Raw genomic sequence first — 19556 nt, forward strand, 5'->3', positions numbered from 1 at the left:
CTCATGGCGATGCAACTTCAGATGAACAAAACCACTGCAGACTGGCAGTGGCATGCACTGAACATGAGCAGAACTCTCATTTTCATGCACGGTGATCAGAACTTTAAATACCTTTTTGCACCCTTTGAACCCTGAATCCATAAACTCAAACCACGGTTGAAATCCCATCCCTGAACACGGAGTGAGAACAACCTGCACACTGCAGGGGCATCACTGATGTGCTGGAGCTGCTCACCTCCAATGACACAATTCCTAATAATAATTCATCATTTTCTTGTGCATTTCTTGAGTATCCACAAGCTGATATTAGCAGAGACAGGAATTTTCTAGGAACTAGTTGTGCATTCCAAATCTTTCCCTCCTTCCTCCCTTTCCATCTCCTCCTCCAAGTTAGCTGTATGTGATTAGCTTGCATTAAAAAAGGAACCCTTGCTTCAAACATTTTTCATCTGTTTTTCACTTTATTAGGCATAAAGGTATCCAGACTGAGATTAGATATTTGAACTATCGTATGAAACAGATACGCAGTTATGGGGCGGCCAGGCAATGGGACAGGCACTACAGGGAGATGGTGGAGTCAGCATCCCGGGAGGTGCTCAAGGCGTTACACCCGGGCACGGGGCGATGGGTTCACTGGTTTAGCGGGGTTACAGCGGCGGTGCGGGGCTGACGGGCGGACTGGATGCCCTCAGACGGCTCCATGACCCCACGGCCCCATGACTCCACGACTGGATGCCCTCAGACGGCTCCATGACCCCACAGCCCCGTCCCCTCACGGCCCTCCCGCCGCGGCCGCCATGGCCGCTCCCTCAGCCCCTGCAGCCCACGTGACCCCGCCCGGCGCGCGGCCGCCCCGCCGCGAGACTCTATGGCGGAGGGCGCGCGCGGGCTCGGGAGCTCTCGCGAGAGCCGCGATGGAGGCGGCGGGAGGAGGTGCCGGAGGAGGAGGAGGTGTCATGGCGGCGGCGGGCGCGGGCTCCGCGGGGTCCGCAGCGCGGGGCGGCGGCGGCTCCTCGGCCGCGTCGCGCTGGTTCTTCAGCCGCGAGCAGCTGGAGAACACGCCCTCGCGGCGCTGCGGCGTGGAGGCCGACAAGGAGCTCTCGTACCGGCAGCAGGCGGCCAACCTCATCCAAGATATGGGCCAGCGCCTCAACGTGTATCCGAACGGGGACGGGCGTGAGGGCGGCGGGGGCCGCGCGTGGAGGGGCGGCGGGAGAGCTTTTCCCTGGCGTGGGAGCCGTCCCCGGGAGCCCTGCCGATGCTCCGCAGCCCCGGCCGGCGCTCCTGCGGGCTGGAGCCGTGGCCTGAGGCACAGAATGGGAGGAGGAGCCTGGCGAAGCCCCCGCGCCGCGCTCTTTGTCGGCGCTCGGGGACGCGGCTCCCACCTGCCCTCACGGCCCGAGCTGCGCCTCGGGGCTGCTCTCAACTAAACCCGAGCTGCTGTTTTACCCGAAACGGTAAAACTCCTTAGCCGCTCTTTAGTGTGATTTTTTTAAAGGGGAAAAAAAAACCCGATCAGAGCAAGGCCAAACCCTCAAATCGCTGACTGAAATAGTTGAACTGGAACAAAACAAAAGCACTCGAGGGTTTCAGTGTGTGGCGCCCATTGAGGAGTTCTCGTTCCGTGGGTGACTGTGGGGATCCTGGCGTAGGAATCTCCACATGGTCTGCGGAACAGATGGGAGCGATACGTGTTAATATCAGTTAAGGATGTGTTAATATCAGTTAAGTTCTGAAGTGTCACGTCCCTAATCCATTTTCGGCTGAAGACAATATGTTGTGAGCAGTGATTGATATGGAAAGCGCATCGCTTTCAGTTCTTGTCGACAATTTTCTTAATATGTAGTGTTTCCTTCATTTAATCTTCCAGATCTCAGCTTACCATAAATACTGCAATTGTTTACATGCACAGGTTTTATATGCATCATTCCTTCACAAAATTTAATCGAAATGTAAGTATGATTTATGTTTGGTTATAGCATGCCCATAATTTTAGCAGTTCTGACTGAGAAGTGTTACACGCAGGAGTGTGAAGTGTGATTTGTTTTTAGGAATTCTAGCTTCTTATCAATGGTTTAGAAGCAATAATGATACTTGTTTTCAACTTCGGATTACTTTAACTAGTGGTAATTAGATTTTATCTTCTAACATCTAAATGAAAAATAAATAGGCACCATCAGCAAGCACATTTCAGATGTGTGAAGAATACATTTCAAATGTGGCTGGTGTTTATGTGCTGAGGCTTGAAAGGCTAATGTGTAGGAACACACATTTTTCTTGGTGAAGTCAGTGGAAGTTCTGGCATGGTGTGGCTGGCAATGATAATGTGGTTATGGGTGTATATCCATATGGATTATGTGGCTGCTCCTGAAGCAGTGTAAATTGTTTTAGCTAGTCTAATCTTAAGTGGTAAGTCATATTAGATAAGAAAAATTTTACATGTGTTGAGGTAAATCTTGTTTTGTCTAATAACCTGGACATGTTGACTCTGTGTTGTTAAGAATAGAATTTTTCAGTAAAAATGCTAGCTGTTATTGGGGAATATTGTAACAGGTATGGAACTGGAGATAACAACTTGAGAGTGTCAGGCTTTTTTTTTTTTCTTGTTCAATGCTGGATGCAGTAGGGGGAAAAACAGTAATAGTAGTCTAGGTGTTCTTGGGGTTTGTTTATTTTAAGGAAGAGCAGTCAATAGGGATGGTGGTTTGTCATTAAATGTTAAGGATGAGTTTTTTTAGATCTTTTAATCACAAAACAGATTGAGAAGGATGTTAGGTGTAGGTCAGAGCAGACCTTTACCTGCCAAGGGGTTGAATCCTGCAAACCTTGCACTGTCTGCAGCTGGGGCAGGTACACAGGGGGGTACAAGGAGAGCCAACTCTTCTTCCTGTCTTGAATTTGTTCATTACTGTTGGCTGAGCTAATGGGCATCTTGTTTGGTGCCTCTTTAGCTGGAAGGACATACTCATTTGTAGGTACATTTTAGAAGTGTATATAATTATTTTTCATGCAAAATCTGAGCTAAACTCAAATTTCCAGCAGCTTGTTACCAGAACTGCAGTGTTCATCCATACAAGTCCCTCTTTCTCCCCTCCTGCTGCTGTTCTGCCCACCTAGCAGTAACCTGGAGCTGGGGAGGCATCCGGAGTTTTCTGGGACTGTTGAATGGTTTGTGGGCTTGATAAACTAGAGCTGCTTGGGGTGGAGAGATGGCTCAGTGTGGATGTGTTTATATATAGACCCACATACCTGTTCTATCAGCTGCTGGAGGGCTGCTGGTGCTGTCAACTGGTAATCTGGGCTGGATTTAGGTAATCTGGCCTGGATTTAGGCAGGAGGAAGCTTTGGCTGCTGTGTTTGGGTTTTCTCTGGGTGCTGGTAAATGACAGTCACTTGGACCTGGCAGTGCAGTAGTGTTTGAGTGTGTAGTGCTCTTTATGTGAAAACCATGGCACAAGTTGAATTATGAATATTAAAATTCACAAGTAAGCAATGTAAGGGCAGACTGCCATGGAAACTGCAGCTATTACAGGGGAGGGAAGTGTCCTGTTTAATTAATTCTCAGGTAATAATGTTCAGAGTTAAAGGCAAGTGAGCTGCAGGCTGTACCTCAGCAGTGCTGATTCTTGCTGAGCTCCTTTTTGTAATTCTTAATGAACTTAAGGCCAGACAGTGGCTTTGTGTAGGTGCTGGTGGGCAAGAGCATTTTCTTTTTACAATTCTGTAGGGCAAAGAGGGTCTCAGTGAATGGAGTCACTTTTAAAATACCCCCTAACCATCCATTGGGTCCTCTGTAGAGAAAGCACAAGCCAAGAACTCTAATAAATAGTTAATATCAAATCTCCAGAGTACTTGGTAAGCTAAAAAATGTAACAGTATTCATCTCTGCAAGAAGAAAGTAACCCTTGGACAGGAATAGTGAGGTACTGGCAGTCTCAAAGGTAGGACCTATAGTACATGCAGTATATCTCTAATATTTCTTTGTTGTGTGCACGTGGTGCTGTTTATCCATGGCAGGAAGGAATCTGAATGCTGAGGCTAGAAAATTAAATGGCCATTAGTCAGAAAGCCTTATGATCTTCAGCTGGAAAAATGTAGCCTGTGTTGTCTTGTTTTATTGGTGGATGAATGTTTTTAGTCTGGTAATGAACACTTGCACATTTATCATCATGTGTAACTGCCAGGTTACACAAATACACATGTGTGTCATGTGTGTGACATGCACTTAATTGTTAACAAACAGGGATAGTTGTTGTTTTATGGGCTTTTTCTTCAGTATAAGTTACTGCTAAACAGTTTTACAGGCTTTGAGGAGTTTGAGTCATCTGTGAGCAGGGAACAGAATTCCCAACAGTATCTTCAATCTGTAGAGCCTCAGGGGTGGCATGTACCAGTTAATGTGGTCTTGGTTCATTGGGAATGTTTTGTATGTACTGCTTATTGGCCAAATGTCCCCTTTTTTGTGAAGTGACTGTGAGCTAGCAAGTCACTTGTGAGTTGCTCTGGGTTACCTACTGAGTACATGCATTTAGTACAAAGAAGAAATATTGAGGTTTGGATGTTGCAGTCAAGGCAGGCAAAGTCCTGGCAAGGTTGCTGTGCCTCAGTGAGGATGGAAATTTGCTTTACCAATTCTGGGAAGCAGAATTGGATGCCCTGACTACTAATTTCCCTGGCTGTGCAAATGACAGGAGCTACTGTGGATCTCCTGAGCACAAATTATTCTTTCTGCATTGCTGACCAGGGCACAGGAACTTTGGATTGCTGAGTATAAAGTTAGTCTCTGCTAATATTGGGATGGGGAGGGAGCTTGCTGCCTTTTTATATTTACTAGCCTCACTATTATACTTTAAAATATCTTCAAAATTAAAATTCTTCTGCAAATACTATTTCTATAGTACTTGTGTTACATTGTTATATAGCAAATAGTTCTTTTGGATGCTTACTCTTCAGTACACTGTGATTTGAAGAACAGAAAGGGGGGAAAAGTCCTTCAAATGCTGGCAAGAGAGGTAAGGCATCCAAATGGGAGCTGTAGTTTTTAAATATAATCCTTAGAATGCCATGTGAAATACCAGCCAGCCAGCTGAAAATAGTCCTGATGATGTCAGGGGGTTTTTGTGACATACAGTGGAGCTTAGTGAAGAGCCTCAAGAAGGCTACATGAGGAATTGTTTTCCTTCAAGTGCAAGGCAGGTGAATTGTGTGGAGGCTGTTCTGTTTCCAGTCCTCTGCATTCCCTTCCTTGTGCCCTGTCCAAATCACAGCATTAAACAGTTGATTTTGCAGTTTTGCAAAGTTCTTGAAACTTTCATAATACGCTTCAAGCTCTAGTGAGGCAGTTTTGGGTACTTCAGTTCTGGTTTTAATAGTGCAATTTAACAGATTTGCTGCTTTTATGCAATGTGAGCTCCTGGTTATAATAAAAAAATTCCTCACAGCTCTTTGTGTTCAAACTTGAAAACCCTCTCATAGACTGGAAGCACTGAATGTCTCAGGCTAAACTGGATCAGTCTAAAAACATTCCAGTATTGGCATTGGAAGGGAGAGGGAGATCTCAGAGAACTACATGCATGCTGCTGATGTGTTCTGAGATTTTTCTGAGTGCCTTTGTCATTGCACTGCCTTGTGCTTCTGAAGTGAAAAGGGTTTGTACCACAGTTCCCAGTGAAGCTTTTGAGCTGTGTAAACAAGGCTCTTATGTTTTGGGGATTTTTTCTATTTCTGTGAGACTTGGCTAGTAATAAAGTAGGATTTAATGTCATATCTCACATGTGTTCTGAAGATTTCCCAAAGACTATTTGGGGCGCATAGTATATAATTACTCTAAGTTATTTTGATTGATATCAAATTAAGATATTTTTATATAGGAAATACACTATTGCTTTGTCAAGTATGTTTCTTTAATTGTGCTTTTTTGTTCTACTTTGCTTGGGTTTTTTGCCATTTTTGGTAATTGGAAATGAATGAAAGCATTTGAGTAACTTTGCCAGTTATACACTTAGCAGGGTGTGTTCACTGAAGGCTGCATTTTTGCCAAGTCTGGAATTTTACTAGGGTGTCTATTTTTCTGAATCAATACCAAGGGAGCTAAAAATAATGGCCTACTCTAAACTGGGAATGAGAAGCCTTGTCCTAGATAGGATAAAGACCTGAAATTCTTTGGCCAGAAGCCAACACTTCTTTTTGAAGGAAATAGTTAATTGGGCTGCACATGGATTTCTGATGAACCAGTGTTATATGACAATTAATCAGCTTGACTTAATCAGCCTCCAGAGCTGTGTTTTGTGTAAAGTCTTGGAACTCAGGAATTGTGTGGAGACTTCTTGGCCAGATCTGATCTGCTTCAGTAAATGGGAAGAGATCCTGAAGTCAGCCTGCTGGTGCTTTTTTGGCAAGTAGAACTTTGGTGCTGTCAGACACAGAGTAACAGTGAGTGAGAATTTGCTGGTGCTTTAATTATCTGGTCATTGGTGACTTGGTTCAAATAAGGCCTCTCTGAAATGGAAATGTTTTCAGCCATGGCAGTTGGTGAAAATTGAGTAAAATACCTTTATGTGACATATTTGTGTTGGGTTATGCCTGTGTGTGCTGCCTGGCATCTTCTGCATTTTCTGCCACTTCAGAGCTGTTGATACTCTCGCTTTCTGAACTCCAGAAAGTGTTTCCATCATATTTACTGTTGAAAAGTTTTACCTCCCAGTGTGAGACACATTTCAAGTAGTATGGCAAAGGAAATCCCTTCCAGAATTCTAAATCATTACTTCAAGCAGTGGGAATAGGAACTTCTACAGAATCATCAGAGGTATTAAATGACAGTGCTAATATGGCCTTGTTCAGCAACACTTCATCTTGGGTTTTCATTTCATTTGTTCATCAGGCTTAGGTTACAAGATTCTTGAAAAGAAAACAGGGGTTCTTGTCTCCCTTGTGAAAGAATTTGCTCCCTGTGACTTGTTTTGGGTGGTTGGTTTTTATAGACTGAGATTTTTGCTAGATTTCTCATGGCACACTTCTGCTCATCAAAGGGTATTGCCTTACCAGGGAGTCAATTTTCAAGTCTGCCAACTTTAAAGGTTTACTTAAGATCCAAGCAGACATTTCAAAGTGATTTAAGGATGCAAGAAAGTATTCTCACTACATTTGAAAGCTTCTGAAATTTAATCCTTGAAATGCTTAATTAGTTTGTTGCAGTTTTGCATATATTGTAAATTTTTATACCAAATGTTTCATTTTGGCATAAAAAGGGGCTGCTTACTGGCAAAAAAAAGCAAATGTGACTTTAGGGGGGGCTATGCCTCCTATTTAGCCTAGTTTTGTTTGGATATTGAATGAGGAATCCAATTCTTGCACCATGCATTAATTAAATACTCAGCAAGGAGCTATTTCAGTCTCTGAATAAATGCTTTCTACTGACTTAATTTTAATCATTTTAATCAGCTTATGTCTAGATGATTTCTAGTACCATTTTAATTTCTGGTTAACATGGGCAGCTTTTGCATGCAGAGAGAACCTAATGCATCAGTGCTTTGTGGTTTGCTGTGTTCTGTCTGCACACTTCAGTCACTCTAGCTGACAACAGGCACCAAAATTCTACTTCACAGCCAACTCCTAGGTGATACTGATCTGCCACCCTATGACACCTAGAGTTTGATAGAAATTTTCATCTTTAAATGGAATGTCTAGTCTTTACTGACATTTGTAAAACTGATGTTTTACAAATCCTTATGCTTTGTTCTCCAGATACTGCTGGGCATATAGTAAAGTTTCTAAGAATATATGTGTACATATAAAGTTTCTTGTACTTGTAGAGCCTATGTTTATATAACAAGCTGTTTTTATTAAAGTTCTCTGCAAAGTTTCTCACTCTTTGGGAGAATTAAATGCTACCAGAACTTGTGATCAGCTGTTTTACTGAAAAGATGGTGTAGTGACTCGCTGTGTGCAAGAAATTGGATGAACTTTCTCATGAGGTATATTTAACTTGAAAAAAACAGCCTGTTCTACTGTGACTAAGTCTTCTGGGCCAAAATATTTCATGTTGAACTAGAATTAGTTTGACCTCAGACATTTTACTCACAAATGTAATTTAACATTATGCTACTCCTTCCCTGTGCTGCTGAGAGGATTGCATCAGTTACAAAATAAAACACGACTAGTTATATTTTTGTTGCCTTGCGTGACTTCAAAACTGGGGAAAAAAAGCCACAAATCCAACTTCTTAAACCTTTTCTGTGCTAGTTTAGACTCCATAAAAATTCAAGTCCTGCTTGTAAAGTTAAAAAATACACATGTTTTTCTTCTTCAGATAATGTCTCCCACGGCATTGTTTTTGGCTGCCAAAGTGGAAGAACAGCCACGGAAACTTGAACATGTTATTAAAGTAGCAAATGCCTGTCTTCATCCTCAAGAGCCACAGCTGGATACAAAGAGTGATGTAGGTGGAAGTTATGGTTTCAAAGATGCATGGTTTGAAAGATGTCATTTCACCTAATGATTTGTTACATTTTCTTACTGGAATCTGCAGCCTAGGAAGAAAAGCCTTTGTTTTTTATACCATTTAAGTATTTCTATTACTTAATCCAGTTTCTTAAAGACTCACTTATTTGTTATGAAACTTGAAGAGATTGCTCCATCTTGAAATTCTTACAGCCCCCACCTGACCTCCCAAAGATGCTTTGCTGGAATAGATTGTGTGAGACCCAGACCAAGTTAATCTTGTGAAAGGCAGGCAGGTGGAGCTGAGTGTAGCAGTGTGTGTACTGGTGGAGGAAAGTAACCCCAGTGTGAGGTGCTGTGAGCTGTCAGTGCTCAGTGCCCTGGGTACTGCTGCTGTGTCCTGTGTTGCCAGTGCTGTGCCACAGAGGCAGTGTGGGAATGAAGTTCTGATTTTGTGTCTTCACCTCTCTGCTTGTTTGTTTCAGGCATACCTTCAACAAGCCCAAGAGCTGGTTATACTTGAAACAATAATGCTTCAAACTTTAGGTATGTCTTTCTAAATACCTCCTGTGCAGCCAGCTTGCCATGAAGAGCTAGTGGGACCCAAATAACTGGATTTTTGATGTGCTGTTGGTACACTAGAATTTAACTGTTTTCCTGCACAACTTGTGAATTTAGTTTTGTGTTAGCAGTTCTGTGTTCACTGTGGAGAAGAAAGGTGTGTCTGTACTTGTGAAAGAGATGTTTCTGACAGTTTGAGGTAGAAATGTGTAGGTTCCCAAACAGATTTTACTCCAAGTAGTAATTACATTGACATTTCTTCCCATAAGTTAGCATGGTGTAGTAGGCTGGCTGTGCATGTCCTGGAGCAGTTGGGAAGAGCTTTGTACCCAGTGCTCTTCCCCATTCTGCCTTTCCATAGCAGAACATTATGTAATTCAGCAGGTGCTGACTCTGAAGAAAACAAGTTGGAGTGTAGCCATTTAATGGATTCAGATGATTCCAAAATTTGAAGTGGAATGTTCTGTCAAGACACTCTTCTGACTAAAATACCACAGAGACAATTACAGCCAGAGGCTTGAGAACACTGACTTGCTCAGATATTCTTAAATACCACTTGGGGTATTGTTAAAAAAAATAGCTCACAGTAGTGACCTAGTTCTTAAAACAGTGTCATAAACCAAGAAGGGTTTCTTAAGTCACTGACACAAATTTATTTAATTTCAAATTTCATACCTGCAACATGTTTAAGTGCTAGAAATCAATTAATAAAAGTATACATGCACACCATTGTGTTTGCAGTACAGTTTTTACTGACTTGCTAGAAATTGTTCAGATATATTCAGCTTTAAAAATACAGTCATTTCCCAGGTTATGTGTGTACAGGATTTGAGATTACTGGAGGAATATTTTAGTAATGGATTACAAAGCGGCTTTACCATCTGCCATTGAAAAGTATGAAAAGGTAAAGAATAAAAGGCACTTAAATAGTGTTAATTATTCTACAGTGCAAAGGTTTACAAGTATTTTAGATCTGGGGGAAAACATAAGGGGTTTGCTTTTTATTTTACAGATGCAATGCATAATTCTAAAATGTATTTGTAACTCCTCAGGTTTTGAGATTACCATTGAACATCCACACACAGATGTTGTGAAATGTACACAGTTAGTGAGAGGTCAGTGACTTTTAACCACTTCTGTAAGTCCTTTTTTACCTTTCTTGTAAAATCTGAAAGTAATGTTATTTGTCTAACATGATTTTTCACCAACTATGTTATCCGAAGAGTACATTTAAAATTAATTATTAAAAGTTTGATATTTACCTTAGAGAGTCACAGAGTCCAGTCTTTTGTCCTTCTTTTTTTTTTTTTTTTGTTTTCTTATTAGCTTTGTTTTTAATAGTACCTGTTGCATGTGTTCTGGAGTGCCAGAAGCAGTCAGCAGTTGCAGACTCATTGGCCAGATCCATAGTTTGGTGCTGAGCTGATGGTTTTCACTCTGAAGTAGTTTTGCCCATTGATGGCTAATGCCAGCTTTTTGTCTTAGCAAATCTTTTCAGGTAATGCACTGAGGGATGGAGAGTGCATAGCAAGTCTGCTGTCACATGCAAATAGGGGTGACTAATTGTTTTCTGTAGCAGTGTGTCCTTACTTGCTCTGGATGGGAGCACAAAACCCCAAACCTTTAGTTACACATATCCTGTAACTTGTCTGCAGCTCATTCATGTGACTGGCTAGAAACCTATTTTCTTCTCTATATTTTTGTGGCATTTTGGCACATCTTCTTTAATTCTTGAATTGGTTTCTTTTGGAGCTTTAAAAAAAGATTAAAACACCCTCTTATAAGATGTAGGATGAAAAAAATTAGGGATCAGTTGTAAAAGCATCTAAAATAATCTTTTCACTTTAATTATGTTTATTAAGTTAAAAAGCGTTTTGAAATTTTTAGACCATGGTTGTTATTAGCTGGTTTTGCAGTAAGAAATGCATAAGTGCTTCTAAGTTTTTGGTGTTTTTTCTTCTCCCTCTATTAAATATATAAAATTTAGGTACAGCCTGGCCCTGTTAACTAGATTTGGTTTGTAGTAACTCTGGAATTAATGGTGTTCCTTTAAGGAAGGTGTCTCTTATTTGCTGTAGCTTCCTGGTGAGTGTCTTTGGACACTGAGTAGGGCTGGTGCTGTAACTTACTTGCATTTAAAGTAGTTTCATTGCTCTCTTTGCTGTAAGATGAGGATTCTCTGCTTTCTGCCCAGATCTGGTTGTGACTTGGTGCATGAGTCCAGTTGCACCTGAAGTCTCAGCTGAAGCACCAGCTGCTCTGTAGGGTTTTGCTTTGGCTTTTCTTGGCTGTTGGTCACTGTAAATGTGAGCACGTTTTACTCTCTTGGGGAGCCCCTGTGCTTCTGTTTGGTGTCTGGGGCTGTGGGGAGGAGTGGGGGAATGTTGTATTGCCTCAGGATTTCCACATCAGTGTGTGTCACTCAAGCCTACAGGCACACTGCTACACAAACTGGATTTCCTTTCTTCAAGGGTAGATTCCACTCTAAGGCAGTTCAGCCTTTCCCTTTGTGTTTTGTAAGCTAATTTTTTGTACTGACAAAATTCATACTTTGAAGATACTGCGATTTTTTTAATTTGACATCTTTAAACTAGTATTTAATGTCAGAAGACTTGAAAAAATACTTAGAAGTCTAAAGTGATATCAAGTCTTGAAATTTGAAGACTTCAGTGAGGGCTGAAAGTCCATGTAGCTCAAGGACTGGTGAATGTAATGTCTCTGATGTTTAAAACCCTGCTCACTGGAGGAGGTGTGCTCCTTAGTGTGTGTGGGGATGCAATCCTTGGCAGCATGTCCCTAGGAGTGGTGTAGACTGTGAACACAAGATGTGAGTACCTCATAGTAAAATAAGAAAAAGGAAACTAATTAATTCATTTAAAACATCAGGCATGAGTTTGGAAGTCATGCATGCAAGTCAGGCAAGGACAGAATAGCAGCCATGGAACATTGGTTTGGTGTGTTGAGAGGACAGGGAGATGGAGCCATGGGCACTGTGATTATCTGCACAGACACAGTGGTAGGAGTTTAGTTTTCTGTTCCTGAACATTTATTTATTGGACAGTGTGGGTTTTCAAGGTCAGTAGATGCAACACTCAGATATCTGAGTACTAAAGCTTTTAAAATATACCTGAGATTTTTTTTAGTGTTAAACCTTTAGTGCTAAAGGGATTGACTGAGAAGTTAAAGAAATCTAAGGTTACTTCATCCAGTTCTGGAACATCATCTTGGACAAAAAAAAACACAATTTCAGAAGGCAGAGATACCTTTTTGGAATAAAGATGATTAACTTACCCAAGCCTGTTATGATTAAAACTTCTAACTGCATGCTGAGAGAGAGGAGGAAGGGAGGAATGTCATGTCTGACTGAGTATCAGAAAAGAAGCAGCAAAGTTAGCTGAGGTCTGCAAATGTGCCTCAGGATCTGGCTTAGGGTTTGTGCCCTGCATTGTCAGGTGGTGGGAAAGGGTCTTTGGCTGACTAAACTGCAGTGCCTCAGAGGATGGCTGATTCTCTCCATCACTTTTTGCTGTCTTGCATCCAGGGTAATTCATTTTATGCAGTCACTGTTAACCTGTTACTAAGATTTAAGCTATATCCCTTTTAAAAACAAAATGAAAGAATAAAAATCCAGGTTGTGCTGATGATGCTCAAAAAACTCAACCAAGTGCTTTGTCAGAAGACTGTCTAGTCTGGCAGTGGCACACCAGAATCAATTGCTGGAAGCTGAAGATGAAGTAGTAGGTAATAAATATAATTGCTTCAACATACAACTAAAGAAAAAATGAATTTCTTCTCTAAAATTGAAAGCCTTTTGAAGGTGTTACTAGACAACACAGATCATTGCAGAGAAGGGGTGACTGGATGGATAGATAGTGATTCATGATGTTCAGGCATACAATATCCAGTTACTCCTTTTGGTGTTCAGAGACTCGTGGGTTAATGAAATTGTTCCATCTTTGCAGTTTGGTCAGTATAGCAGACAAGGAAAATGGTGTGGGCTTAGTATTTTTTCTGCACCATTCTTCCTCAGTGTCAAGAGACTGAGAAGAGGAGACAGGACCATCATTCCTTAGGATCCCACAGGTCCAAGGAATCTGGAGGCAGTGGATGTGGGAGGGCCTGTCAGCAAGCTTCAGTGTCCATTCCAAGAATGCTCCAGTAGTGAAGAGAAGAAAGGAAAACAGGAAAGGGGAAAAACAACCCCACCAAAACACCAAAAACTGTTCTGGTTTTTGCCCTTGCTGCCCTCAACACCAGCTGAGGGATCAGCAGTGGAACTGCCCTGGTGCCAAGAGTGTGGCATGGTCCTCTTACAGTCTGGTGCAAAATCAGTCTGTTCTCAGCCTGCTTCTGGTGAAACCTGGAATCTGTATCCTGGGAAGTCTTCAGTCACTCCTTTCTCTGTGCTGGAACACAACCTTTTGGAACTGAAGATGAGATCTCAAGGATTTCTAGGATTGTTCTCACTGCTCTGCAGGTTATCAGGTATCTCAAACACCCATGATCCTTACTAATCTTTAGTGAAAATTGCACTGTCAAATCCTTCAAATATCCCATAGTATCTGTGTGGGGATGCCATTGCTTAAATCAGGCTGAGGACAAAATCAGCAGAAGACAAGGTGAAAATGCCTCAGCTTTTCCAGAGGGTATTCCCATGAGGAAAATTTGAATCTTAGTGGTGTGGAAAGATGTGAAACACCAGCTGCACTCCAGCACTTGCTACAGGCGGCCATCCCACTCTGAACTTTGACCTCAGGTTTTTGTGGGCCTGTTTCCAAGCTTTAAGTACTTTCAAGAATTAAAGCCACCAGGACTACTCAGACCTGAATGCCTACACCATGGCCTCCTCCAGCCCTTTCCAGATACAACAAGCACCCTCCAGCATCCCTGTGTTCAGAGCCTGGGGCTTTTTGCTTTTGCCAGAAGGACTTCAGCAAGCTTCTCTCCTCTGATGCTGACTGGCTTATCTGCAATCTCCTCTTTCTGGGGAGTGCTCACACATTGTCAGGGGCCAGGCATAGCCAGTTACCAGCTCCTAATGGGGACTTGGCAGTCACGTTTTCATGAGCATCCCAAGATCCAAGATAAGCTGTGCTGAAGAAAAGACTCAGGTGTCTTGGAACTGCAAGCAGTGAATTGAGTGGCTGTGCCCAGTAAAAAGCATTTTGGTTTCCAGTTGGCAGTTCCTTGGAGACAGCCTCTCAGAACGTGTGTCAGACAGCAAGTCCTGTTTCAAAAATTGATGACTATTTCACTGATCCCTGTTTTATGGCTGCTTCTGCAGCAGTGAGACAGGATGGATGTTTGAAATCACTCCTGAATGCTGAAATCTAAAACTGGTCATTCATGGCTGGTGTCGTAGCCATCGGTCCTGCAGCTTGTGAGTTATAAGAGCAACTCTGCTGGCTTGTTTTAGCCCCTGCTTCAAGGTGATTTAAATTTTGGAGATGCACTTTCCACTACTATAATGGAAATAAGCCACCAAAATATAGGAACCAAAATTCATTAGATTTAATTTCATTAATGGATTCTGCTAAACCAAAGCTGCCCTACATAGAAGAGTTTGGGATGGATATTTTCAGTTGTGCCTTGTGTTATCAAAGGCTTTAGTTGTGAGCTGAAGTTTCTTGCTGGTTTTGGCAATGATTATTATTTAGCTGTAAGTAAATTGAAACAGAATCATACTGCTTTTAGTATAGGTAAGGTATTTAGCACAGTAATTTTTGATTGAGGCTAAAGTGTGTGTTTCAAGATGTGATTCTTTTCTTCCAGGTATGTGTTATGATTTACTCATCTTTCAAGCTGATGTTAAATAGAAGTTTTCTGGCATCTGCTTTTCTTCCTTGTCCAGAAGGGGCACTTCAGTGAGAGTAGAAATGCTTCTTGGTCTTGCTCCCTTAATTCAAACATGTAACTTTACAGAATATATAAATCATTGAAGATCCTTTAGGCATTGCTTTGATGAAAAATGAAGGACAAGACATCAATTTCTTGAGTCTTACTCAATCACTGTGTATTTTTATTTGTTATGACAATCTCATTTTACTTTTTCTTTTTTTTTTTTTTTTGTGATTCCACCTTCTTTTTAGATGGGAGGAAGAGTTTGAACTCCTTGGTTTTTTGGCATGCAATTACCATTACAGCGTGCAAACTAATTATTATGGCATAATACATTATCAGTTCATCTTCTGATTATTATGGATTAGTAGAATTTGGGTGTAGGAACAGATCTTGTTACCTTGCAACTTCCACATTCTTCCTCGATTATGGCACTTCCTGGCTGTGTAGCATAAAAACAAATCTGAATTTTATTCTTTGGCAATTATTAGAAGTTGAGTTAAATCACATTTTAATATGCTTTTCAAAAAACTAAATTTAAAAGCCACTGTAGTATTTCTCAGACTTTCTAGAAATATTATTAAAAGTTTACCAGTATTCCCTTTGACATAAAATCCAACACTACGCTCTCTGCAGGTAGCACTGATTTCAAGTGATAGTGTCAAAGTAAGAATTCAATGAAGGCTGCATTCAATCTGCGGTTAAACCCCTTGTGCCCAGCTATTCCATTAAATGCATGTTACAGTAAGTTCTCTTACCTGAGTGAGGAGCATTGGGGAGTCACTGCAGGGGTCAGCACTCTGTGGCTGTAACAGCCCAAGTCAGATTTTCATTCCTGGCATGTTGCAGTCCTGTGGTTTGTTTCAGTATTTTTTTCTGACTAACTCAGATGAATTTGTCTGTTTCCTATCGAAGCCTTGCCATAGACTTAACAAATATGGAGCAAAATGTTATGACTACAGTGCTCTCAGTTAGAAAGAGCAGAAAACTGATATTTTTTCCCCACGTAGCTTGGGGGCTGGCTGTGTTCCAGGGCTTTGGGAGAGAGCTGTGGCTGTTTCTGGGGAGGTGGGAGGGTGCCATGGCCCACTCCAAGAGCAGATGGAGCACTGTGAACTGGCTGGGACTGACTGCCTGCTGCACTCCCAGCTCCAAGCAGGGATCCCTGCAGGTGAGGGTGGGGAAGCAGCGCTTCCCAGAGGAGAGTGCTCACCTGGCAGCTGTTGGAGGGGAGCTGTGCTGTGGGCTGTGCAGGGGAGGAGGGGCACTGAGGGAATGACAGGTTCAGCTCCAGTACTGAGTGTGTCTGAGTCTTCTCCATCTCAGAAAAGATCATTCTAAAGGCTAGTTAGCTAAAGCCAGATCAGCACTTTAGAAATACCCAGCAGTGATTTTTGGTAGGTAAAACTGCTTGAATTTTGGAACGAACCTGACAAATCAGTGCGGATCTTTAATCTCTCTTGTTTTTCTTTTCTTACAGCAAGCAAGGATTTGGCACAGACATCCTATTTCATGGCTACCAACAGGTTGTTATCCTGAACCTCTTTGTTGCACTGTTGTAGCACACTATAGCTTCCTTTACTGCAGGGCCCCCTGATGTGTCTTACCCTTGTTGCAGTGGGGGACTGGGCCACCTCCCGTGGTGGTACCTCCCCGCCTGCAGTGCGGTGTATTGGACAAGGGCCTGACGGCACAAAGGGCTGAAATGCACAATGAGAAGTGTAGTGGTGCTTTCTGATGACTTTTTCTCGATTGTGAGTGCATAAGTCTAAAATTGGTAGCCTGAATAGCAGCTAAAGATTACAGAGATAAACTTAACCTAGAAATCCGAGCATCTTGGTAAGTACAAAACTATTTTTAGTTTACACTTGTAGTTAATGGCAGTTTTCTCTTAACTTTAAGTATATTGATTCAATCTTAACTTATAAAATTCTAGTGGGCCTAAGATATTTTCAACTAGCTGATTTTTATTTTTAGATAGACTAGTACTAGCCCAATGTTATTTCTTTTAGAAACAGCTCTTTAATCTTAATATATAGCTTTAAAACTTAAGTACTTAGATAAATTTATAGTCCTAGGATTCCAAGTGGTTGTTTTGTAGACATAGCCTGTCATAGAAAGAATTAGAGAGCAGACTTTAGTCTTGATTACTTCAATTTGCCTCTTGCAAAACTACTTTAACCTTTATTTAAGAGAATTAAATTATGTGTAGATACAGTTTTTAAACAGTATCTGCTGGTTATTAGAACTGTTAAAATAAATAAATCCTGGTGGTTCCTTGATGGGCAAGATTCTCTACTTAAGCAGCTGTTAAGAGAAGTTATGCTAAAGCAGTGAAAGTGAACCAATGGGTCTGTGGTGCTGGAAGCTGAGGACAACATCACAAATGTCACAAATCCAGGCCTGGTGAAAGCAAAGCCCACAAATAACTCACCTGACTGCTGTGGAACTGCTGGGGACCTTCTGGTTGTCTCATTCAGAGACTGCCCAATTAGCTCTATGCATTATACTGCAGAATTTAATTCACCATATTATACTGCCCTTTCTAGTACTTAAGTACAGTAGAATAATTGGTAAATTTATTTACTGTTCATCAGGCTTTTGATAGCAAAATCAAATTAAACTTTTCTACTGGATAAATGCCCTGCCCTCTGTTTTCTTAGGGCAGTATCTTATGAACTTATTCAACAAAATGTTTAACTGCTGTTGATTGACAAGCTATCTCATTCTGTATGTTAATGGTTGGTTTGTTTGGGTTTTCTGTTTTACATGTTTGATTTCCTTTGGCTCCTCATTACGAAATGTGTGCAACAGCCTTCACCTTACCACATTCTGTCTTCAGTACAAGCCCACAGTGATAGCATGTGTGTGCATTCACTTGGCCTGCAAGTGGTCCAACTGGGAGATTCCAGTATCAACTGATGGAAAACACTGGTGGGAATATGTAGATCCCTCAGTTACTCTAGAACTACTAGATGGTAAGCCATGCCCCTGTCTCATTTTGAAATTCAAGGGTTTATTCATGTAAGGATGGAGCACACTATGTAGTGAGAGCATTCAGCTGAAATGAAGTCTCCCTGACTTCATGTGCTGTATCTTCAGTGAAAGAAAGGGATGGGAGTGGGGAGAACTTCAGAAGACAAACTTGGTTTGGCTCTTGGCTGGGGTGCCCACATACCTTTTGCAGGTGGAGGATAGAATCCTGCTTTTAAATGCTTTTCAGAACCAAGACAGAGATGGACATCTGTCAGTGCACATTCATGCAGTCCTGATTGTTTCAGGTACCTCAGTGTTGTTTCAGTGCCTGTGTCCATCAGGCTGTACATAAAATTGCCATGTTTATGAAGGCACTTCTGTGCTAACAGTTTGGTGTAGCTTGTGGGATCTCAGACTCTGGTAAGAGGAAAGCATATGCCTAGAACACCCCTACACCTGGAAGTTTGCTGTCTTTCAAGTTAGTATTTACTACAGTGGAGTCTGAATTTGAGGGCCAGGTGTGCTGCTGTAGAGGAGGTGGGAGCTCCTGGGGCTTGCAGGTCTGTGTGTTGGTCTTTGTTGGTCTTCAGTGAAATGTTTGTTTTACAGTAGTGGTGGAGCTCTCCAGGCTTCAGATGGCCCAGCATTGACTCTCTGTGCCTGCTGCTTTCCTGAGCTGCTGAGCTGTTCTTCCTTAATGGCACTCTGGGGAGGGAGGGTTTGAAAGTGAGAAATTGAGTAGATGTCACGTGAAACACAGAACCTGAGTGAGCTTAAAGTGCAGCTTCAGACTTCTCTGTCTTACCAGGCTTCTTTGAGCTGTAGCTGCAGTTGCAAACACCACCCTGCTGCCTTCCCACCTGGCTGTGGTAAACATGCATTGTTTGGATTTGTGAAATCCCCCAGGGGAGTGCTGTGAGCTCCTTGTGAACATCACTTAATCCTTCAGGCATTTATGCAGCTGGGGTGTTTAACAGACCCAGGCAGACCAAAGAGCTGAGGTAGTTTTGCACTTGGGAGCAGCTTAGGTTATAACTTACTTGTGGAATTCTGGAGAAGCCAGTTCTCCCAGACCTGTAAAAGATGTATTTTTGCATTCAAATCCTGACTGTACCCAGTTGTTTTTAGCTTATGACTAGAATTAAATCTCAATGAAAAGTATTTGTATTTGCAGCTGATGAGCATGGAGATGTGTACTTTCCTGTGGGCATACTAATTGTAAGGATCTTTGTTTTATTAACACAGCCAGCTACTCCACCTTGAACACAAATTATTTCAAAGCTGTTGTTTAAAGCAGAGTCCTTCTGAGGGGTCTGATGGCTGTGGTTTGTACAGAGCTGATACTGGTTGTTCCTAAGTTTGATGGAATGACCGAAACAGTGACTTAGAAATTTATACTTTCAAGGAAACTTAACTCCATATAGAATATGTACAGGCTGAATGGCAAGTATGTTATTTTAGAAACTGTTTTTATAGTTTTTGGTCTAACAAATCCAGGCTGTGCAAGAGTAAAAACAAAATATTATAGTTAAACTTGTTTTTCACAATGTGTGTAGTTGTCAGAAATTTGTCCCACTTTTCTGTTCCACACTTGCCTAATAATTTATTAAAATTTTAATTCAGCTCATGCAAACTGTAGTACCTACTGCAAAAGCTGTACAACCTTAGACTAAGTTTTACCTGTTTATACCAGAATCAGATGTAAAAATGGCTTTTCTTTTTCTTATTCAGAGCTAACTCAT

At 41.7% G+C, this 19556-nt stretch overlaps 1 protein-coding gene across 6 annotated transcripts in view; it reads left to right on the plus strand.

Annotated features, from left to right (window-relative positions):
* The first annotated feature begins 968 nt into the window (after positions 1 to 968).
* Positions 969 to 19556, plus strand: part of CCNT2 (cyclin T2) — a 25735-nt gene continuing 7147 nt past the window's right edge. Inside the window, exons 1-8 of one of the 6 annotated variants that reach the window (XM_054277587.1) lie at positions 969 to 1156; positions 1871 to 1952; positions 8309 to 8437; positions 8925 to 8985; positions 10053 to 10115; positions 16319 to 16364; positions 17653 to 17816; positions 19546 to 19556. The exon at positions 19546 to 19556 is cut by the window's right edge and continues 60 nt beyond it. In XM_054277587.1, the coding sequence (XP_054133562.1) occupies positions 1137 to 1156; positions 1871 to 1952; positions 8309 to 8437; positions 8925 to 8985; positions 10053 to 10115; positions 16319 to 16364; positions 17653 to 17816; positions 19546 to 19556 (576 nt within the window). In that variant the 5' untranslated portion in view covers positions 969 to 1136. Of the gene's footprint in view, positions 1157 to 1870; positions 1953 to 8308; positions 8438 to 8924; positions 8986 to 10052; positions 10116 to 13381; positions 14430 to 15052; positions 15583 to 16318; positions 16365 to 17652; positions 17817 to 19545 lie in introns of those variants that run through there. The other 5 variants (XM_054277592.1, XM_054277588.1, XM_054277590.1 and 2 more) reach the window with 5 other exon arrangements.

Source organism: Melozone crissalis, unplaced genomic scaffold (assembly GCF_028551555.1).
Source record: "Melozone crissalis strain CALT ecotype California unplaced genomic scaffold, PUWL_Pcris_2 ptg000023l_1, whole genome shotgun sequence".
In the NCBI taxonomy this organism is placed as follows: Eukaryota; Metazoa; Chordata; class Aves; order Passeriformes; family Passerellidae; genus Melozone; species Melozone crissalis.